The 20342-nt window shown below is 41.4% G+C and overlaps 1 protein-coding gene across 2 annotated transcripts in view; it reads right to left on the bottom strand.

The window, feature by feature from the left end:
• Positions 1 to 20342, bottom strand: part of LOC139420887 (exportin 6) — a 60880-nt gene that overhangs the window by 777 nt on the left and 39761 nt on the right. Inside the window, exons 13-23 of one of the 2 annotated variants that reach the window (XM_071171277.1) lie at positions 18425 to 18584; positions 17927 to 18019; positions 14779 to 14926; positions 14431 to 14577; positions 13949 to 14138; positions 8501 to 8656; positions 7068 to 7182; positions 6632 to 6803; positions 6314 to 6475; positions 5108 to 5206; positions 463 to 693 (exon numbers count right to left, since the gene is read on the bottom strand). In XM_071171277.1, coding sequence (XP_071027378.1) covers positions 463 to 693; positions 5108 to 5206; positions 6314 to 6475; positions 6632 to 6803; positions 7068 to 7182; positions 8501 to 8656; positions 13949 to 14138; positions 14431 to 14577; positions 14779 to 14926; positions 17927 to 18019; positions 18425 to 18584 — 1673 coding nt within the window. Of the gene's footprint in view, positions 1 to 462; positions 694 to 5107; positions 5207 to 6313; positions 6476 to 6631; positions 6804 to 7067; positions 7183 to 8500; positions 8657 to 13948; positions 14139 to 14430; positions 14580 to 14778; positions 14927 to 17926; positions 18020 to 18424; positions 18585 to 20342 lie in introns of both variants that reach the window. The other variant, XM_071171278.1, reaches the window with a different exon arrangement.

Raw genomic sequence — 20342 nt, 5'->3', positions numbered from 1 at the left:
AGAACACCCATTGGAACTATCCCACCAGTGTGTGCTAGTGTATATATTGGAAAAGAGACAATGTAAATTGTATATGGGAGTTTTTGTTTATAAGCACACATACTGTGCCCCCTGGCCCCCCTCCAGTCCCGAATATGGGCCATGGGAAATTTAGACATTTTGTTGCACATATGCAAAGTCACATGCATAACAGATTTTATGGTAATTAAACAATTGCATCCTGTCATACTCTAAGCATTCAGTTCAAACAGGAAAATCTGAGATACAACAATGCTACCGGTTTTCCACTCATATTTCTCAATCCAGAGTCTCTGATAATTCCAAGAGCACATAACCATATCATATTTGGCTAATACCCCACCACCATCACCTCTTTTACTATGAAACACAGTATACCCTACCCTAGACTCCCACCGCCGCGGCCATAACCCACTCTATAAACCAATTCCCATTAAGTCTTACCCGCTCCAGTTTAAAATTGCGGCCGAGCACCGCCCGCTGGTTGGCGTCCACACCCTGGCAGCCGTTGAGGAACTCGGGCATGAAGGCAGAGTAGAACGCATCGAAGTCCACGGAGGCCATGTTGTACACTGCCAGGGCGATCTCCTCTTGGAGCAGGTCGTGACTTTTGTGGAGGAGCACCTGTAGGAGCACGTTGATGAAATGAAACAGCATGGAGGTCCGGAACAGCTTCTGGAATAGACACACAGACAGAAAGAACAGTGTGGCCAAACACCAAGTTAGAATCATTCAATTTAATTCCATGCATTTTCATAGTCTCCAAATGAATTATTTAAATTCCACGCATCGTTATTGTCCACAATGGCGATCACTGAATGTAACTCTTGACCAACTCACACTTCAGGCAAAAAGTTAGTTCACCTTCAAGAAAGTAATAAAATAACCTCTAATGCCATTTTCCTGATGACGCACTAAATTATTCCGCTGCTCTATCGTTATACATCAGTCTGAGACTGCCATCATTGAAGTCGTTTGTTGTGACATCAAAATGAGGGGTGTAGTACAAAACAAAGTCATCAGCGATTGGATCATCTAACCAATCAGAGTATCAAAGCCAATGATGAATTTACCCACGTGTTCTGGCCCAACCCATTGGCTTCTGCAAGCAATCAGACGGTCTAGAATGGATCCAGACCAATTGTGGAGAAGAAACTAACTAACGCAGCATTTGGCCGGAGTAAGGAGCTGGGTAGCCAGGCAAATCGACCATATAAACTGGACAGATACTAATCCCAGAGAATGCTTATATTATTCTGTCAGGTACTGTAACTGTCTGTCCATTATTTAAATGTTGATTATGTCATCAATGTAAAATGTAGTTGTAAGGTCTTTTTAGTTCTGTGTTGGACCACAGGAAAATTAGCTGATGTAATTTTGGGGCGGCAGGTAGTCTAGTGGTTAGAGGGTTGGGCCAGTAACCGAAAGGTTACTAGATTGAATCTCCAAAGTAAAAATCTGTCCTTCTGCCTCTGAACAAGGTAGTTAACCCACTTTTCCTAGGCCGTCATTGTAAATAAGAATTTGTTCTTTACTGACTTGCCTAGTTAAATAAAGGTAAACTAAATAAAAAAAGTGGATCCTAATAAAATGGACATTAGACATTTGTTTACAGATCATGTGCAAACAGCATCCAGTCCTTTGGAAAGTTTTCAGACCACTTTACTTTTTCCACATTTTGGTACGTTACACCCTTACTCTAAAATTGATTAAATTGCCCCCCTCAATCTACACACAATACCCCATAATGACAAAGCAAAAACAGGTTTTTATAAATGTTCGTTAAATTTATAATTAAAAACAGAAATATCACATTTACGTAAGTATTCAGACCCTTTACTCAGTACTTTGTTGAAGCAACTTCGGCAGCGATTACAGCATCGAGTCTTGGGTATGACGCTACAAGCTTGGAAGACCTGTATTTGGGGAGGTTCTCCCATTCTTCTCTGCAGATCCTCTCATGCTCTGTCAGGTTGGATCGGGAGCGCTGCTGCACAGCTATTTTCAGGTCTCCTCCAGAGATGTTGCATCGGGTTCAAGTACGGGCTCTGGCTGAGCCACTCAAGTATATTCAGAAACTTGGCCCGAAGCCACTCCTGCGTTGTCTTAGGGTCGTTGTCCTGATGGAAGGTGAACCTTCGCCCTAGTCTGAGGTCCTGAGCGGTCTGGAGCAGGTATTCATCAAGGATCTCTTTGTACTTTGTTTTGTTCATCTTTCATTCAATCCTGACTAGTCTTCCAGTCTCTGCCGCTGAAAAACATCAACACAGCATGATGCTGCCACCACCATGCTTCGCCGTAAAGATGGTGCCAGGTTTCATCCAGACGTGACGGTTAGCATTCAGGGCAAAACGTTCAAGCTTGGTTTCATCAGACCAGACAATCTTGTTTCTTATGGTCTGTGTCCTTTAGGAGCATTTTGGCAAACTCCAAGCGGGCTGTCATGGGCCTTTTACTGAGGAGTGGCTTCCGTCTGGCCACTCTACCATAAAGGCCTGCCTGACTGGTGGAGTTCTGCAGAGATGGGAGTGCCTTCCAGAAGGATAACCATCTCCACAGAGGAACTCTGGAGCTCTATCAGAGTGACCATCAGGTTCTTGGTCACCTCCCTGACCAAGGCCGTTCTCCCCCGATTGCTCAGTTTGGCTGGACGTCCAGCTCTAGGAAGAGTCTTGCTGGTTCCAAATATCTTCCATTTTAGAATGATGGCCGCCAATGTGTTCTTGGGGACCTTTAATGCTGCAGCCATTTTTTGGTATCCTTCCCAAGATCGGTGCCTTGACACAATCCTGTTTTGGAGGTATACCGACAATTCCTTCAACCTTATGGCTTGGTTTTTGCTCTGACACGAACTGTCAACTGTGGGACCTTATATAGAAAGGTATGTGCCTTTCCAAATCATGTCCAATCAATAGAACTTAACACAGGTGGACTCCGATCAAGTAGTTGAAACAGGATGCACCTGAGCTCAATTTCGAGTGTCATAGCAAAGGGGCTGAATACTTATGTAAATAAGGTATCCGTTTTTTATATTTAATACACTTGCAAAAATGTACAAAAAAAAACTGTTTTCGCTTTGTCATTATGGGGTATTGTGTGTAGATTGCTGAGGAATTGTTTTTATATAATGAATTTTAGAATAAGGCTGTAACGTAACAAAATGTGGGAAAAGTCAAGGGGTCTGACTACTTTCCGAAGGCACTGTAAATGCATGAAACAAACGGTAAGATGATAAGAGTAGTCTAGGAAATGATTTAAAAACTGGATATACTTGGCTAGTTGTTGACCACAAATCGATCACAATATTTCACAGTAATAATTCATTAAATGCACTTAAAATAATGTCATGTTTCAAACCTAAGGAGAGCTGTCTGCAAACTGCAACCAGTCTATCAACCTAAAAAACACATGTATTTATGAATTTAAGACTCGGCCGGTGGGCGGCAGGTAGCCTAGCAGTTAGAGCGTTGGGCCAGTAACAGAAAGGTTACTAGTTCAAATCCCTGAGCTGACTAGGTAAAAAAAAAGATGTCAATCTGCACAACCCTAATTGGGTTGGGGATCGTCGTCAATAATGGCTGATCCCTGGCCCCGCTCTCCGAGGGTGTCTCAGGAGTGGGATATGCAAAAAACACATTACCATTTATCACCAGCCACTTGTAAAGGTTACACACTTGTACATGTGTAAAACAGGACAAATATAAGCACCCCCTTAAATGACCTTTTTGAGATGCAAAAGTGAAGAAATTGACAAATATATTTAACTTCATAGTTCTCTCAGCATTTAGTGCTGCTATCATGACTGATAGACTGTGTGATAATAATAGCATACACCATCATGACGTGTAATGTCAACGTTGTATTTATGTTGTTTTATTTTATGGCAATCATAGAAATACACTACATGACCAAAAGTATGTGGACGCCTGCTTGTCGAACATCTCATTCTAAAATCATTGGCATTAATATGGAGTTGGTCCCCTCTTTGCTACTATAACAGCCTCCACTCTTCTGGGAAGGCTTTGAACTAGATGGTGGAACATTGCTGTGGGGACTTGCTTCCATTCAGCCACAAGAGCATTAGTGAGGTCGAGCACTGATGTTGGGCAATTAGGCCTGGCTTGCAGTTGGTTCCAATTCATCCCAAAGTTTATCAATGGGTTTGAGGTCAGGGCTCTGTGCAGGCCAGTGAAGTTCTTCCACACTGATTTTGACAAACTTCTGTTAGTGGATTGTCAATGTGACGCTGAAACAGGAAAGGGACTTCCCCAAGCCGTTGCCACCAAGTTGGAAGCACAGAATTGTCTAGAATGTCATTGTATGCTGTAGCGTTACGATTTCCCTAAGGGGCTTAGCCCAAACCATGAAAAACAGCCTCAGACCATTATTCCTACTGCACCAAACCTTACAGTTGGCACTATGCATTGGGGCAGGTAGCGTTCTCCTGGCATCCACCAAAACCAGATTTGTCCGTCGGACTGTCAGATGGTAGAGCGGCATTCATCACTCCAGAGAACAAATTTCCACTGCTCCAGAGTACAATGGCGGTGAGCTTTACACCACTCCAGCCGACGCCTGGCTTTGCGCATGGTGATCTTAGGCTGGGCCTACCACTTCGCGGCTGAGCCGCTCCTAGACGTTTCCACTTCACAATAACAGCATTTACAGTTGACCGGGGCAGCTCTAGCAGGGCAGAAATTTTATGAACTGACTTGATGGAAAGGTGGTATTTTATGACAGTGCGACGTTGCAAGTCACTGAGCTCTTCAGTAATGCCATTCTACTGCCAATGTTTGTCTATTGAGATTGCATAGATGTGTGCTCGATTTTATACACCTGTCAGCAATGAGTGTGAAAAAAGCCAAATCCACTCATTTGAAGGTGTGTCCACATACTTTTGTATATATAGTTTAGAATTAGATAGCAATAGAAAAGTAATCATATTTTCATGATGACAACAATATTAGATGAGGTTATTAAGTTGGACCATACAAATAAAGTGTCACAAAGCAGAGACAAAGGGTAATTTTGGAGCAACAATAAATGCACATTAGGAGCTAATGGTATGGCATTTAAAAGCTGAACTCACTCTGTGGTAGAGCTTGTGCTTGCTGTTGAGGGACTCCAGGTAAGAGAGGTTCTGCTTGAAGATGTGGATGTCTGGCTGCAGGAAAGACTGCCCAAAAGCCTGGAGAAACAGATTTGAGCCCATGTCAGGGAATTCTACAGTCCTGTCCAAAAACAACCCATAACCCATTCACCCTAGATACTGAAATAACTGGATAGTTATAATCCAGGGTTGGTCAATTCGAATTGAAGGCAGTTCATTCAGAAAGAGGAAAAACATGTGAAATTAATAGCTTCTACTTTTCAGGTTATTGAGAAGTCATTGAAATCAAGCTTAATTCCTGAATTGACTGAATTCAATTTGAATTGACCACAATCCTCTATAAGCAATATGGTATCGTTATATGTATGTATGTATGTATGTATGTATGTATGTATGTATGTATGTATGTATGTATGTATGTATATATATATTAAAAAAATTTCAACAGAACATTGTACAAATGGCAGCAACATGCTGGATTGTGAGTACAACTTACATTTGAAAATAGGCAAAAAGCTTATCATAGCTCTACAATGGAAAGGCTAGGAGGTGGAATTTTATGCACATTGCTTAATGATTAGAAGGGTGCTATAAACCAATTATATCATGTACATGAGGTAAATATAAAAAAAGGCTATTATTAACTTGGCGTTGCAGTTTCGTTTAGACATTTTTGGAAATGTATTGACAAATTCACTAAAGCGCCGTTTCTATTAGCACTTTGAAGTCTATCCGGGTTGGGCTGGCCTTGGTGAACTTGTTTGAATTGCGTTTCCACTGCCTCAAAAAATAAATAATGTCATGTTGTTAGGTAGCCAATATGTGACGTGCAGCTGGCTTCGCTAATGAAGAATTGAATTCACCCTCACCATGCTGTAACTAACATTACCACATACTCATGCCAGCGCCAGCCAGACTCATATATTTAGCTTGCTAACGTTCTCTATGACCTGGCCAGCTAAAATTAAACTGATTTGCTAGCTAATGTTAGGTAGCTAGCATTTGAGGGCTGACCGTTCTCATAAAAGTTTATTGTGTAGTGCAAAAATGAATGAAGGACCCAGCTATGGTGGTAATTCGTGTCATGTCTGACAACTGCAGTAGTACTATCTAACATCAACAAGCACAGACGAGCTAGCTAAACATGGTGTGAGCATCCCCCCCCAAACACACACACACACACACCTGCATGGCAGCACTAAACTGGGCCTCATTCTCCATGGCCTCCTCGGCCGATCCCCTCTGCACACTGGCTAGGACAGAGGTTTTGAAGAAGTACCTCCAGTTATGGTGAAGCACCTGGTATAGCAGCTCAAACATCTCTGCTTTGACATCTGGAGAGGAACGCTGTGGAACAGACAAAGAAATCACAATAGACCTTTATTATCCATTGTTGATCAAAAATTAATATCCTTTTTTGCTGACCCAGTGCCCAAACCACACACACAGTGCATGTATAATTTTTTTTGTTATATCAGTGTGAATGAGAGTGCGCACTCTCACCTCAGCCACAATAGGATAGACCTGCTCCATGCAGAGAGCTATTATGCTGGGTAGGAAGGGTTTGAAGGCCTGGCCGGGCTCCTGAACCACCACCTGGAGAATCTTTAGGAACTTCTCCACCACTCGGCAGCCTGCGCTGCCCTCCTGCAAGATACTGGCTGCCAGCTGCTCCCTGGGACGGCCGGACATACAAGAACGTAAACAAACAATGTATAGCTTCTAAACGTGTAAAACCATCATGGGGTTGTTGAGGATGGCCAGTCCTTGCATCTACAGCGCTGTCTATTAATTTGAGAGGGGTTACATTTCTCTAGCCTCATCCCTCAACTGTATATCAAAACATGTGGCGGGACTGCTGTTTTGTTTTCAGAATCCCAGATTGTAGCTTTAAAATGGTCACAATATTTGTGTCTAAGCATGTGTGTGTGTGACCTACCTGGTGAACATGCTGAGGAAGGTGTGTATAATTTGTCCGGTGAAGGGCACGCCCATCTGAACACGCAGACCTTGAAACAGTGTGAGGAAGAAGCTCAGCATCTCATCCGTCACATCTTGAGGATAGAGGGCGTGACAACGGGAAAGACAGAATGTCAGAAAGAATAACTCAGCGTTGGCATTATATCAAATCAAAGACCAGAATGTTTTGAATGAAAATTAAATTTGAAGTGATAAAGAAAATGAAATCTGCAAACGGTCCCTTTTAAACGGTCCCTTTTAAGGTGACTGACTACAAGCTTCACTCCATTGATCTACTGTATGTGCGTACATGTGGGTGGAATGGGATTTTGGAGTAGTGGACACCTTTTCGTAACATGACATCCTCGCCGTCTCACTCCCATTCACAAGGGGGCGATAGTTTTTTTACATTTATTTTTTAAAACATTTTTTGGTCTTTTAATTTTGTGAAAGCAAGAAAGAGTTACCTTCCCTTACTAGTAGTAGCTAGCTGGCAGCCTGGCTAGCTGACTTTAGCCTGGATAAAAACATAGCAAGCTAGCTTTTTTAGCTTCCCACATCTCCATGTGAAATAATCATAATGAAAAAAATATGCCCTGCCAAATATTTTACTTGCCGGTGTAACCTAAAACATTATCCCACTTTGATATGCTGCTTGCATATTAACTCCCATATCAGCTAAACATAGAACGTCATGTTTTGGTCACAGAGTAAAAAAGCACATGGCTAGCTAGTTGGCTACAGCAGGTTCTACCATTTCGAAATATCCAACCTTTTGGGTCGATTCTTGTTGTTTGGTTTACTGTTTGAACAGCTGTTGAGATTATATTTGGTTATCAATGCAAAATAGGCTACTTTGATGAGTAGCCTATTTATCAGATGATGGAAACAAGCGACAACACTGCCCCCATGGCAGCAGAAGGAATGATACCACGTCTCACTTTTTTACTACCTGAAAGTTATGTAGAACGCCAGAGTGTATTACAAGGAGCCGACACTTTAGTAGATGAAAAACGACATTGCAACACTCCGAATCTTGCGTATGCGTAGAGCTTGTAGTAAACTTGAAATATCCTTCATAAAAAGGTGAATGTCATTGAAAATGGGAAAAGGGCACAAGCAACATTTCTTGTGAAATTGTTAGAATGGCTGAAAGTACAGTTGCACACTGTGTGTACTTGTTAATAAACATTTTGTTAAGTGCAACGTTTTTGTCACATACATTGACCTTGCTCAGGCATATCACACGTATAACGTTACATTGTAAAATTACTTGAAATGTACTGTGGTGATGGATTTTAGATTTGAATTTAAGGGAGATAAAATCAGTGAATGGGTAGTAAACTTACAACACGTCAGCTCTCTATTATGACTGAAACTGTTGTGTTGTAACATTGTGTTTTTTCTTCTAACCTGGCTGCTGGATGAAGACAGGAAAGAGGCCCAAGGAAACTTGCACGGACTCCTGGAGACTCTGGTAGCAGATCTGTCGGGATTTGGTGGATTCCCCGGAGATGCTGTCCACTATGTCTCTTAGCACAGGCAATGTCTGGTGCAACACTGCTTTCGCTAAGAAAGAAAAAGAGGCGTGGGGGTAAGAAAGATGTTAGGGTTTATGCTATAAAGCCAAAAGAATAATGTCTCTAGTGTTCCTTCCTTACAATCAGTGCATTAAACTTCAGAGGTAAGACGACTACATTACTCTGTGTTGATTATTGTACATTGTCCCAGTCAAAAAAGGGCTTTACTCAGTCGGAATTTTACTTGGTAGTTTTTTTAATAGGAATTACATGGAATTATAGTGGTATTATAATTACATAATTATTCCCTCATAATTATTAACCTTACATTTAATCAAACTTTGTATTTATGCATTGAATTATATACATACAGTGAAAATAAAAAGTAGGTGAACCCTTTGGAATTACCTGGATTTCTGCATAAATCGGTCATCAAATGATCTGATCTTAATCTAAGTCACAACAGACAAACAGTGTGCTTAAACTAATAAACAAATTATTGTATTTTTCTTGTCTATATTGAATACATCATTTAAACATTCACAGTGTAGGTTGTAAAAAGTATGTGAACCCCTAGGCTAATGACATCTCCAAAAGCAAATTTGGAGTCAGGAGTTCGCTAACCTGGAGTCCAATCAATGAGACGCGATTGGAGATGTCAGTTAGAGCTGCCTTGCCCAATAAAAAACACTCACAAAATTTGAGTTTGCTATTCACAAGAAGCATTGACATTGAACCATGCCTCAAACAAAAGAGATCTCAGAAGACCGAAGATTAAAAATGGATGAATTGCATAAAGCTGGATAGGGTTACAAAAGTATGTAAAAGCCTTGATGTTCATCAGTCCATGGTAAGACAAATTGTCTATAAATGGAGAAAGTTCAGCACAGGAAGTTCAGGACAGATGAAACTTCAGTTGAGTTGTTTGGAAGGAACACACAACACTATGTGGGGAGAAAAAAAGGCACAGCACACCAACATCAAACACCTCATCCTAACTGTAAAGTATATTGGAGGGAGCACCATGGTTTGGGGCTGCTTTGCTGCCTCAGGGCCTGGACAAGCTTGCTATCATCGACAGAAAAATGAATTCAAGTTTGTCAAGACATTTTGCAAGGAGGCTATCTGTCTGCCAATTGAAGCTCAACAGAAGTTGGGTGATGCAACAGGACAACGCCCAAAACACAGAAGAAAATACACCTTCTGGAGTGGCCCAGTCCAGAAGGCGTCCTGACCTCAATCCGATTGAGATGCCGTGGCATGACCCCAAGAGAGCACTTCGCACCAGACATCCCAAGAACAGTGCTGAACTGAAACAGTTTTGTAAAGAGGAATGGTCCAAAATTCCTCCTGACCGTTGTGCAGGTCTGGTCCGTAACTACAGAAAAAGTTTGGTTGAGGTTATTGCTGCCAAAGGAGGGTCAACCAGCTATTAAATCCAAGGGTTCACATACTTTTCCCACCGTGCACTGTGAATGTTTACACTGTTTATTCAATAAAGACATGAAAACATATAATTGTTTGTGTGTTTGTCTATTGTTGTGACCTAGATGAAGAGCAGATACAATTTTATAACCAATTTACACAGAAATCCAGGTATTTCCAAAGGGTTCACATCTTGCCACTGTGTGTGTGTGTGTATATATATATATTAAAAGATCTGGGAAAAAATTAAGAGACCTCGGCAAAATGATCAGTTTGTTTCGTTTGACTATTTATAGCTATGTGTTCGGGTAAAAAAAAATGTTTTTGTTTTATTCTATAAACTACTGACAACATTTATCCCAAATTACAAGTACAAATATTGTCATTTAGACTATTTATTTGCAGAAAATGACAACTGGTCAAAATAACAAAAAAGACGCAGTGTTGTCAGACCTCGAATAATGCAAAAGAAAAGAAGCTCATTCATTTAACGTAGGAATACTTCAGAAATTAATATTTGGAAGAATAACCCTGCGTCTTGGCATGCTCTTCACCGTCTTTCACATAGATGTTGGGTGACTTTATGCCACTCCTGGCGCAAAAACTCAAGCAGCTCGGCTTTGTTTGACAGCTTATGACCATCCATCTTCCTCTTGATCACATTCCAGAGATTTTCAAATTGGGTTCAGGTCTGGAGATTGTGTTGGTGAGACTCGTGCCGCCTACGGTAGACCTACAGTATATTGAAAAATGTGTGACCAATAATTACATAAAGGATTGGAGGATTCGAAATTAAAACCAAAAGCCTCCCTGTGGCGGCCGACACGGATATCGAACCTGTATCTGTAGCAACGCATTTGGCACTGCGAGAGATCCCATCCACTCCGGAGCCCCCATCCACAAAGTATCAAACTACAGAGAGGTGTTGGTAAAAGGTATATTGTCCTGTTAATAGCCCATAATGGGCTATTATAATGATGTACATGGTATCCAGGTCAGGATAACAAAACATTTATTTATTGAAGACTATCAGAAAGTATGTTGGTACATATTTAATTTGATCCAAAGCCATGAATGAGTGAGTCACTCAGCTTTATGTAGGTGCAGGGCTATATGACTGTGTAATCAACTTAATAATATATAACGATATTTTGGAAGTTATTTCGTTTCAAAAAACCAAAAGAGAGCGACTGTAATCTGAATAACGGCCAAAACTTTTATTTCTGTTTTTAGAGGGAGAGAAACGCTGGGCTAATTGTGCGCCGCCCATAAAGGCCAAAATATAGCTCTGCTAATAGCCAAAATGGCGCTGTACAACATGACCGTGTGTGTTTGAAAGAGCATTTGTATAATTATTTTATTAACGAAAGCAAAGATGCTGAAGAATAAATACAGTACTGTACAGTATATGTTTTTACATTTGGAAAATAAAGCATTTTGAAGATATAAGCCAGCTGCATTTGTTTATTAGGCAACTGTGCAGTCTGACAATTAAATATAGCCTACGGTACATACTGTAGTAAACATGGGAAAGTGCCTAATTCCTTACATAAGGAGAGCAGGTCATGTCCAGACTTTCTCGGTGACCTCAAGTACTCATTAACTCTGTCTAATGAGTTTTTGGGTTGCATCAGTCATGGACAGAAACTTTTGAGACACAGTATTAATGATGAACACCCAGAGGTTCACCGGTAAGCCACATTTGCCTCACTGTTTGTATTCAAATCAAATTGTATTAGTCACATGTGCCAAATACAACAGGTGGTAGACCTTACAGTGAAATGCTTACTTACGAGCCCCTAACCAACAATGCAGTTAAAAAAATGGATAAGAATAAGAAATAAAAGTAACAAGTAATTAAAGAGTAGCAGTAAAATAAACAATAGCAAAACTATATACAGGGGGGTACCGGTACAGAGTCTGTTTGGGGGCACCGTCTCTTCGGTTATACATCCTTGGAATAGCAGAACAGCATAGTGGTCTGGACGGCCCTTGCTGTGCCTGGTGAGCAGTTGGTCAAGTTCTGTTGCCAGAAGAGGAATTGAAATGTCAGGGTGAACCGACGACCTCGCCGGGTATGTTAACTCTGCCTGTTCGAGGTGGAGTTCCAGAGCTCACAGGTGTGCCTGGCATGGATTGTGACGCCATCTTGTTCCTCGCCCTCTTATATACACGTCATTCTCATAAAGATGCCATTATTAGTTACATTGTTTTAGTTTGAACGTGCAGACGTTAGCACTAAGAACAGCAGGAATGTTTCCCTAGTCAGCGCCATTATTAGTGCAATGCCCCTTAAAGTGTTGCCAGTGTGGGTGTCCAACCCCCTTCCTTCTCCTCCCTTCCCCATGGGCTAGGTCGGTCTTCTGTGCGCAGCTCTGCGGCCCATCCTGTGCCCCCTGCCCTCGTAGCTTGAACCTCGCACACTTTCAGTGGATACAGCTGGAGAACTGCAAGGCAATCCCATTGTGCACCACTCGGGAGCCATGATCAATATATATTGTCCTGCTAATAACAGGGTTAATAATATATCTGTGAGAATATCCAAGGGGCTTTTATGTAATTCAAAATTAATTAATAATAATAATTGCTTTGTTTAAACAATAATATTTTGGAGATGATTTCATTTTCAAATAACATAAAATGAGCGAGAAAAGGCCATTCTTGAACACGGGGGTGAGACATTGTTGCTAATTTGTAAATAAAGCCAGTTTGTTATTTAGAATGATTTATCTCCGTTTTTAGAGGAAGAGAAACCAAAAACCTACAATCATCTCATGGGTCTTCCAGTCAAGGGCAGCACGGGTATTGAACCAGCATCTGTAGCAACACCACTTGCACTGCTATGCAGTGTCTTGGACCGTTGCGCCACTCAGGCAATGTACAACATGACCGGTCGGGAGTGGCCTACACTACTACAGTAAGAGAAAAATAATCCTAACAAAATAAAATAAAAATCTTAGTGTAACAACCGTTTTAGAAAGTAATACTGAAGTGCACAATTATCAGTTTCTATTTAGGTTTATGTCACCCATTCATTGTCAGTTAGAGACACAGTAGGACCCAAAAGCATACTCAGTGCTCAAACTCCCCCTTGCGCTGGTCTGAGAGTAATGAAATGGTGACGCTGGGTACCGTTCTAAACCACAAATTACCTCTAAGGCCTGCAGCATAAACACAAAACTTATAGTGGAGCAACCACTGTACCGTCACACCATTCATGTACCATATTGGGGTATGCTGTATTACCGTCAGTGCCCACAAGGGGCGCAATTTCTTTCCAAACATTGTTTATTTTTGCTAACAAAGTACTAGCAAATTCTCATAGGGGACGCTAGCTAAATGCTAATAAGAGCAAGCGAACATAAACTAAATGCAAGGCCAGACAACCCAGCTAATAAAGTCATAATTATCTCAAAAAGGCTCCTCTCACACTTGATCCAGGAGGGAATTGATTGTCTCTGCGGTAACCAATAAGCTTAAATCTTGAAAGCTAGCCACTTACAGCTGGCAAGTTATCAAACCAAATGCATAGCTGGAGCCCTGAGCTGGAGCAAATGTATTTGGCACATCTTAACTTCTAGTTATAAGATATGTAGCTGGCAAATTAATTTAAAGTGATACTTAAATCACCTCTCTTGTGATGCTCAACAGTGGATCGTCACGTCATGTTTGCGCCATGTGGTCTTTATAAAAAAGAAGCATTTGGCGGTATTGAAAATCATACCGTTGGTACTTCAAAATACCTCAGTATACCACCCAAACCTAGAAATAAATACTTAAAAGTACCCATTGTCATCACATCTTTCACCACATTATTTCTTAGTAAATACCAGCCGAAACAGGACTATAGAAGGAAGCGTTAACAAAACTATAAGAGACTGATAAAGGTTGATAAATGGCATGATGCCCAACTGACTGTCTTCCAGGCCAAGGCGGTGTGGGGGCTGGTTGGCAGTGCCCCTCAGTAGGCGGTAGTGGCGGGTAAGGGCAGCCAGCAGGCTGGCGTGGCTACTGGAGCGGGTTTGCCATTGCTGCTCGCTCTCTGGCAGGTTAGACCAAGGCAGCAGCAGCATGTTGGACAGAGCCCTGCACACGAGCATGTGGGCCTGGAGGAGTGGAGACACACACACACACACACATTAGACAGATCCCTCCATGCATAACCATACTCATATAGGTGGGGTGTATAGACATTCCATGAGACACATTATGCATACATGCACACACACACCCTAAAGTGCTACACCCCAGAATCAAGACAGATTTTTATTATTTCAAGTGGTCCACTTCGAATCAGGAAATAAGATTAAGGCCGGGCATTGATAACAACCCATGGGTGGATTGAATTTCAGCCCTCTGCCTCAGAATAACACTGAAGCCATAACGGCGCACTCTGACCTCTTGGGGGAGCCTGCCAGTCTGGCTCTCTGTGATGAGGTTGAAGATGTTCTGCACGGCAGGCAACGTGACTAGGAAAACAGGACGCACGGTGGTGGCCATGGATACCATGAGATGGCATGCCGACAGCAGCAACTTTTCAGGTACCTAGAATAGAAATACAGTTTGACAATGAAATAGGTAACAAGGAATTGACAAAGACTCTGATAACCAGTTTTTGGCCAATGAGAACACCAATATGCAAGCTCAGTTGGTCAGCATAAAAATGGAACCACTGTGTGTCATGATACCAATTGCACAACATCAGCAACCAGGTAAGATTTAACAAAGACATATTGTTACTACCACATCACTAGCAGTGATGAGTGGTGCGGTGGCATCCATGGTGGAGGTGACAAGGCTGATGAAGCGGCTCTGATTCTGCCTCTGGACCTCACTGTAGAATTGAGCCAGCCAGTGGGAGTAGGCCTGCAACGCCGCCAAGGACTGGGCATGGCTGGTAACAAACACACATTAACAACTGTGACAATACAGTTATATCTGTCAAGAAAATCAAACGCTCTCTGACTATTTTCTTATCACACATTTTTGGTTTAATAAAAGGGGTGAATTCTTAAGTTACGTCTACAGACAAGGGTAAAAGACAGCAGTTTGTAACGAATCCACTTTATATCTACAGTGCCATCAGAAAGTATTAATTAATATATCTCATTCATCTACACACAATACACCATAATGACAAATTGAAAACATGTTGTCTCGAAATGTTGGCAAATTTATTGAAAATGAAATACAGAAATATCTAATTTATACAAGTTCACACCCCTGAGTGAATACATGTTAGAATCACCTTTGGAAGCGATTACAGCTGTGAGTCATTCTGGTTCTTTCTGGGTAAGCTTTGCACACCTGGATTGTACAATATTTGCACATTATTCTTTTAAAAATTCTTCAGGCTCTGTAAAGTTGGTTGTTGATAAGACAGCCATTTTCAAGTCATACAATAGATTTTCAAGCAGATTTATGTCAAAACTGTAGCTAGGGCCAGTCAGGAACATTCAACGTTGCCTTGGTAAGCAACTCCAGTGTATATTTGGCCTTGTGTTTTAGGTTATTGTCCTGCTGAAAGGTGAATTTGTCTCCCAGTGTCTGTTGAAAAGCAAACAACCAGGTTTTCCTCTATTACATTTATTTGCCCCAAACATAACACTTTGTACTCAGGACACAAAGTTAATTTCTTTGCCACATTTTTTGCTGTTTTACTTTAGTGCCTTATTGCAAACCAGATGCATGTTTTGGAATATTTTTATTCTGTACAGGCTTCCTCATTTTCGGTATTTTATTAGGATCCCCATTAGCTGTTGCAAAAGCAGCAGCTACTCTTCCTGGGGTCCACAGAAAACATCAATAGACAAGAACAGCTCTAGTACAGAACTACATAAAAAAAATGTAAAAGGCACACGTAGGCTACATATCAATGCATACACACAAACTATCTAGGTCAAATAGGGGAGAGGCGTTATGCCGTGAGGTCTTGCTTTATCTGTTTTTTGAAACCAGGTTTGCGGTTTATTTGCGCAATATGAGATGGAAGGAAGTTCCATACAATAAGGGCTCTATATAATACTGTACGCTTTCTTGAATTTGTTCTGGATTTAGGGACTGTGAAAAGAACCCTGGTGGCATGTCTGCTTGGGTAAGTGTGTGTGTCAGAGCTGTGTGTAAGTTGACTATGCAAACAATAAGGGATTTCCAACACAATATTTCTTGTAAAAAGAAGAAGTGATGCAGTCAGTCTCTCCTCAACTCTTAGCCAAGAGACACTGGCATGCATAGTATTTATATCAGCCCTCTGATTACAATGACAAGCAAAACGTGCTGCTCTATTCTGGGCCAACTGCAGCTTAACTAGATCTTTCCTTGCAGCACTGGACCACATGACTGGACAATAATCAAGATTAGACAAAACTAGAGCCTGCAGAACTTGCTTTTTGGAAAGTGGTGTCAAAAAAGCAGAGCATCTCTTTATTACGGAAAGACCTCTCCCCATCTTTACAACCATTGAATCTATATGCTTTGACCATGATAGTTTACAATCTAAGTTAACGGCAAGTAATTTAATCTCCTCAACTTGTTCAAAAGCCACACCATTCATTAACATATTCAGCTGAGGTCTATAACTTAGGAAATTATTTGTATCAAATACAACGCTCTTAGTTTTAGAGATGTTCAGGAACAGTTTATTACTTACAGTTTATTACTGGCCACACATTCGAAAACAGACTGCAACTCTTTGTTTTTGTGACTTCATCAGCTGTGGTTGATGAGGAGTACATGATCGAATCGTCAGCATGCATGGACACACATGCTTTGTTTAATGCCAGGTCATTGGTAAAAATAGAAAAGATTAGAGGGCCTAGAGAGCTGCCCTGCGGTATAGCACACTTTACATGTTTGACATTAGAGAAGCTTCCATTAAAGAAAACCCTTTGAGTTATATTAGATAGATAGCTCTGAATCCACGATGGCAGAGGTTGAAAAGCCACAGCACAAACCTTTCAACAGGTCATGCTCAATAATATCAAAGGCAGCACTGTAATCTCCACTCTATTGTGGAGTAACTACAATGTTGTTGAATATTCCTCAGTTTTATCCTATCACAGTCATTAAACTCTGTTTTAAAGTCTCCATTGGCCTCAAGGTGAAATCCCTGAGTGGCTTCCTTCCTCTCCGGCAACTGAGTTAGGAAGGACGCCTGTATCTTATCTTTATATGATGGCGCCGACAGAGATGGTCGCATCACTTCGAGTTCTGTGTGTATTAAGTAGTTTTTCGGGAATTGTTAGATTACTTGTTAGATATTACTGCACTGTCAGAACTAGAAGCACAAGCATTTCGCTACACTCGTATTAACATCTGCTAACCATGTGTATGTGACACATACAATTTTATTTGATGTAATCTTTGTAGTGTCTGGATGTATCCAAAGTGTAATGAATTACTTAACCATGCTCAAAGGGATATTCAATGTCTGCCTTTTATTTTTACCCATCTACCAATACATGCCCTTCTATGCGATGCATTAGAACCTCCCTAGTCTTTATGGTTAAATCTGTGTTGGAAATTCACCGCTCGACTAAGGGACCTTACAGATAATTGTGTGTGTGTGGGGTAGAGAGAAGAGGTAGTCATTCAAAAATCATATTAAACACTAATAGAGTGAGTCCATGCAACTTATTATGTGACTTGTTAAGGAAATGTTTACTCCTGATCTTATTTAGGCTTACAATAACTAAGGGGTTGAATACTTGACAACATGTCTAAAAACATAATTCCACTTTGACATTATGGGGTATTGTATGTAGGCCAGTGACACAAAATTAAAATTGTATCAATTTTAAATTCAGGCTGTAACAACAAAATGTGGTTAAAGTCAAGGGATGTGAATACTTTCTGAAGGCACTGTAGACAGTGGCAGTAAACGGTTGACACTCACACGTCGATGAGGTCCGGCTTGAGCACAGATGGCACAGCAGTCTCCAAGTCATACAGGCTGATCTGAGAGCCATAGCATGTGACCTCCACCAACCTAGAAACACAAGTGCAGACACACTAAACAATGATGCAATCTGAATGATTTCCTTATCAAAATTCTCCCCTGTAATACAAGACAGGATTGGGGTCAATTTGATTTCAATTCAGGAAATACTGCATTGTCAATTCCAAATCAAGGCATAAAATCGTCTTGCCACTTCAAAAATTCACTTGGAATAATTCAATCAAGTGTAGGTGGTCAGTCAGGAAAATGCATTCTCCCTTTCTCTTTCACATATTGGAGGCCACCAAAGGGATAGACACTAGGAACCAAAACGAAGTTAGACACTGATGTTTGACAGCAGAGCAAGTGGGTCAAATTCATTTTCATTTAGCCAATTCAGGAAGTAAACTGAAATATCAATGGATGTGACTGAAGGAAGCAGTGTGGCACACTAACCGCTCTACCACCGCTAGCGCATCGTTGAAGCGTGCAGCGAAAACGTCCCCAATGAAATACCCAGCCAGCCTCCCAACAGCCTGAAGTAGGGAGCTGAGGTCCCTGAGAGCGCAGTGCAGCCTCCGACAATCATTCTCTGCTGTAATGTTCAGTCTCCGACCTGCCACAAATAAAGAGTAGAGATGAGGATAAGCACATGCTCAATTTCATGAAATAACCTTTCAAATGAGCAACTATTTTTTTTTTTTTTTTTTTACAGTCCATTACATGCATTGCATGCTTTTCAGAAGACTCTTACAGTACTGAAAATGACTTAGTGCTTTTTTACAGCACTTTTGGTAAAATGAAAGGCAAACAACCCCTAGCCCCTGCCACCTGAGAGAACTAATTAGGTGTTAGAAAGAGAGAGATACTACCATACCACTTAAAATCTACACCTAAAATCTACACCTGTAACAATGAGATAGGCACTGAAAGTTATTTCTGGATACCACGATTGGGATTTTTTCCCTGCAGATGTCTAAAAAAACAAAACGTCTTGATTGTGTGCATCTTCACACCCCAGAGCTAATACTTGGCAGAAGCATCTATTGTAGCCAGTCAGCTGTGAATAATTTTGAATACGATTCTACCAACTGCACAACTCTTAGGGCAACACACACTCAGTCGGCAGTACCTCACCCGTTCATGAAAATGGTTCGCTCCTACAGACAGTGAGTCACGTGGCTTGCTATATAAAGCAGGCAGACAGGCATCGAGGTATTTAGTTACTGTTGGATTTAACATTAAAAGGGGCAAAACTAGTGACCTAGGCGACTTGGAGCGTGGTATGATCATCTGTGCCAGGCGCACCAGTTCCAGTATCTCAGAAATGGCCGGCCTCCTAGGCTTTTCACGCACGAGTGTCTAGGGTTTACTGAGAATGGTGCGACAAACAAAAAACAGTCAGTGGTAGTTCTCTGGGCAGAAACAGCTTATTGATGAGAGGTCGAAGGAAAATGGCAAGAATCATATCAAGCTAACAGGCGGGCCACAAACAGGCAAATAACGCACAGTACAACAGTGCTGTGCAGATTGGCATCTTAGAAGGCAAACTTGTCGGTCCTCATCACAGATGGGCTATTGTAGCAGACGTCCACACCGGGTTACAATCCTATCAGTTAAAAACAAGAAGAAGCAGCTCCAGTAGGCACACGATCACCAACACTGGACAATTGAGGAGTGGAAAAACATTGCTTGGTCTGACGAATCCTGGTTCCTGATGGCAGTCAGGATTTAGCGTAAGCAGCATGAGTCCATGGCCCCACCCTGCCTGGTGTCAACGGTGCAGGCTGGCGGCGGTGGTGTTGTTAATGTTTTATTAACTTTGATTTAATCAGGGGAGCCCAATTGAGATCAGGGTCTCATTTTCAATAGTCCCCTGAGACCATAAAGCAAAACACAATAATGTGTGGGGAATGCTTTCCCGGCACACGTTAGGTCCCTTCATACCAATTGAGCAACGTTTGAACGCAACACCTTGTAGAATCCATGCCCCGAAGAATTCAGGCTCTTCTGGGGGTAAAGGGGGTCCGACCCATCACTCAAAGGCCAATGAGTGTATATCCATTGTTTTTGTAAAATTGCTCAGTACATTTAATTGGGAATCATTGATGGAGGGCAATATTCAAACCTGGTCTTTGATTATGAAGAACATTTTAGTCAGGAATGAGAATGGACCACTTAATACCACTTGAAAAGCTCTTCTAGCAAATTATTCTGGTGTGTCTTTGGCAATCAGTCTGAAAACCTAGTATCACGTTTCCTTATCTCCAAAATCACATCGTTGTCACGCCTCCCTTGAAACACTTTTTGGCGTATCTCCATTCGTTAGGCTGCTGGCTAACGTTATGCTTTTCTAACAGGAATTTATTTTTAA

Source organism: Oncorhynchus clarkii, chromosome 12 (assembly GCF_045791955.1).
Source record: "Oncorhynchus clarkii lewisi isolate Uvic-CL-2024 chromosome 12, UVic_Ocla_1.0, whole genome shotgun sequence".
NCBI classification, from domain to species: Eukaryota; Metazoa; Chordata; class Actinopteri; order Salmoniformes; family Salmonidae; genus Oncorhynchus; species Oncorhynchus clarkii.
This window is presented reverse-complemented; position numbering and strand designations above follow the sequence as displayed.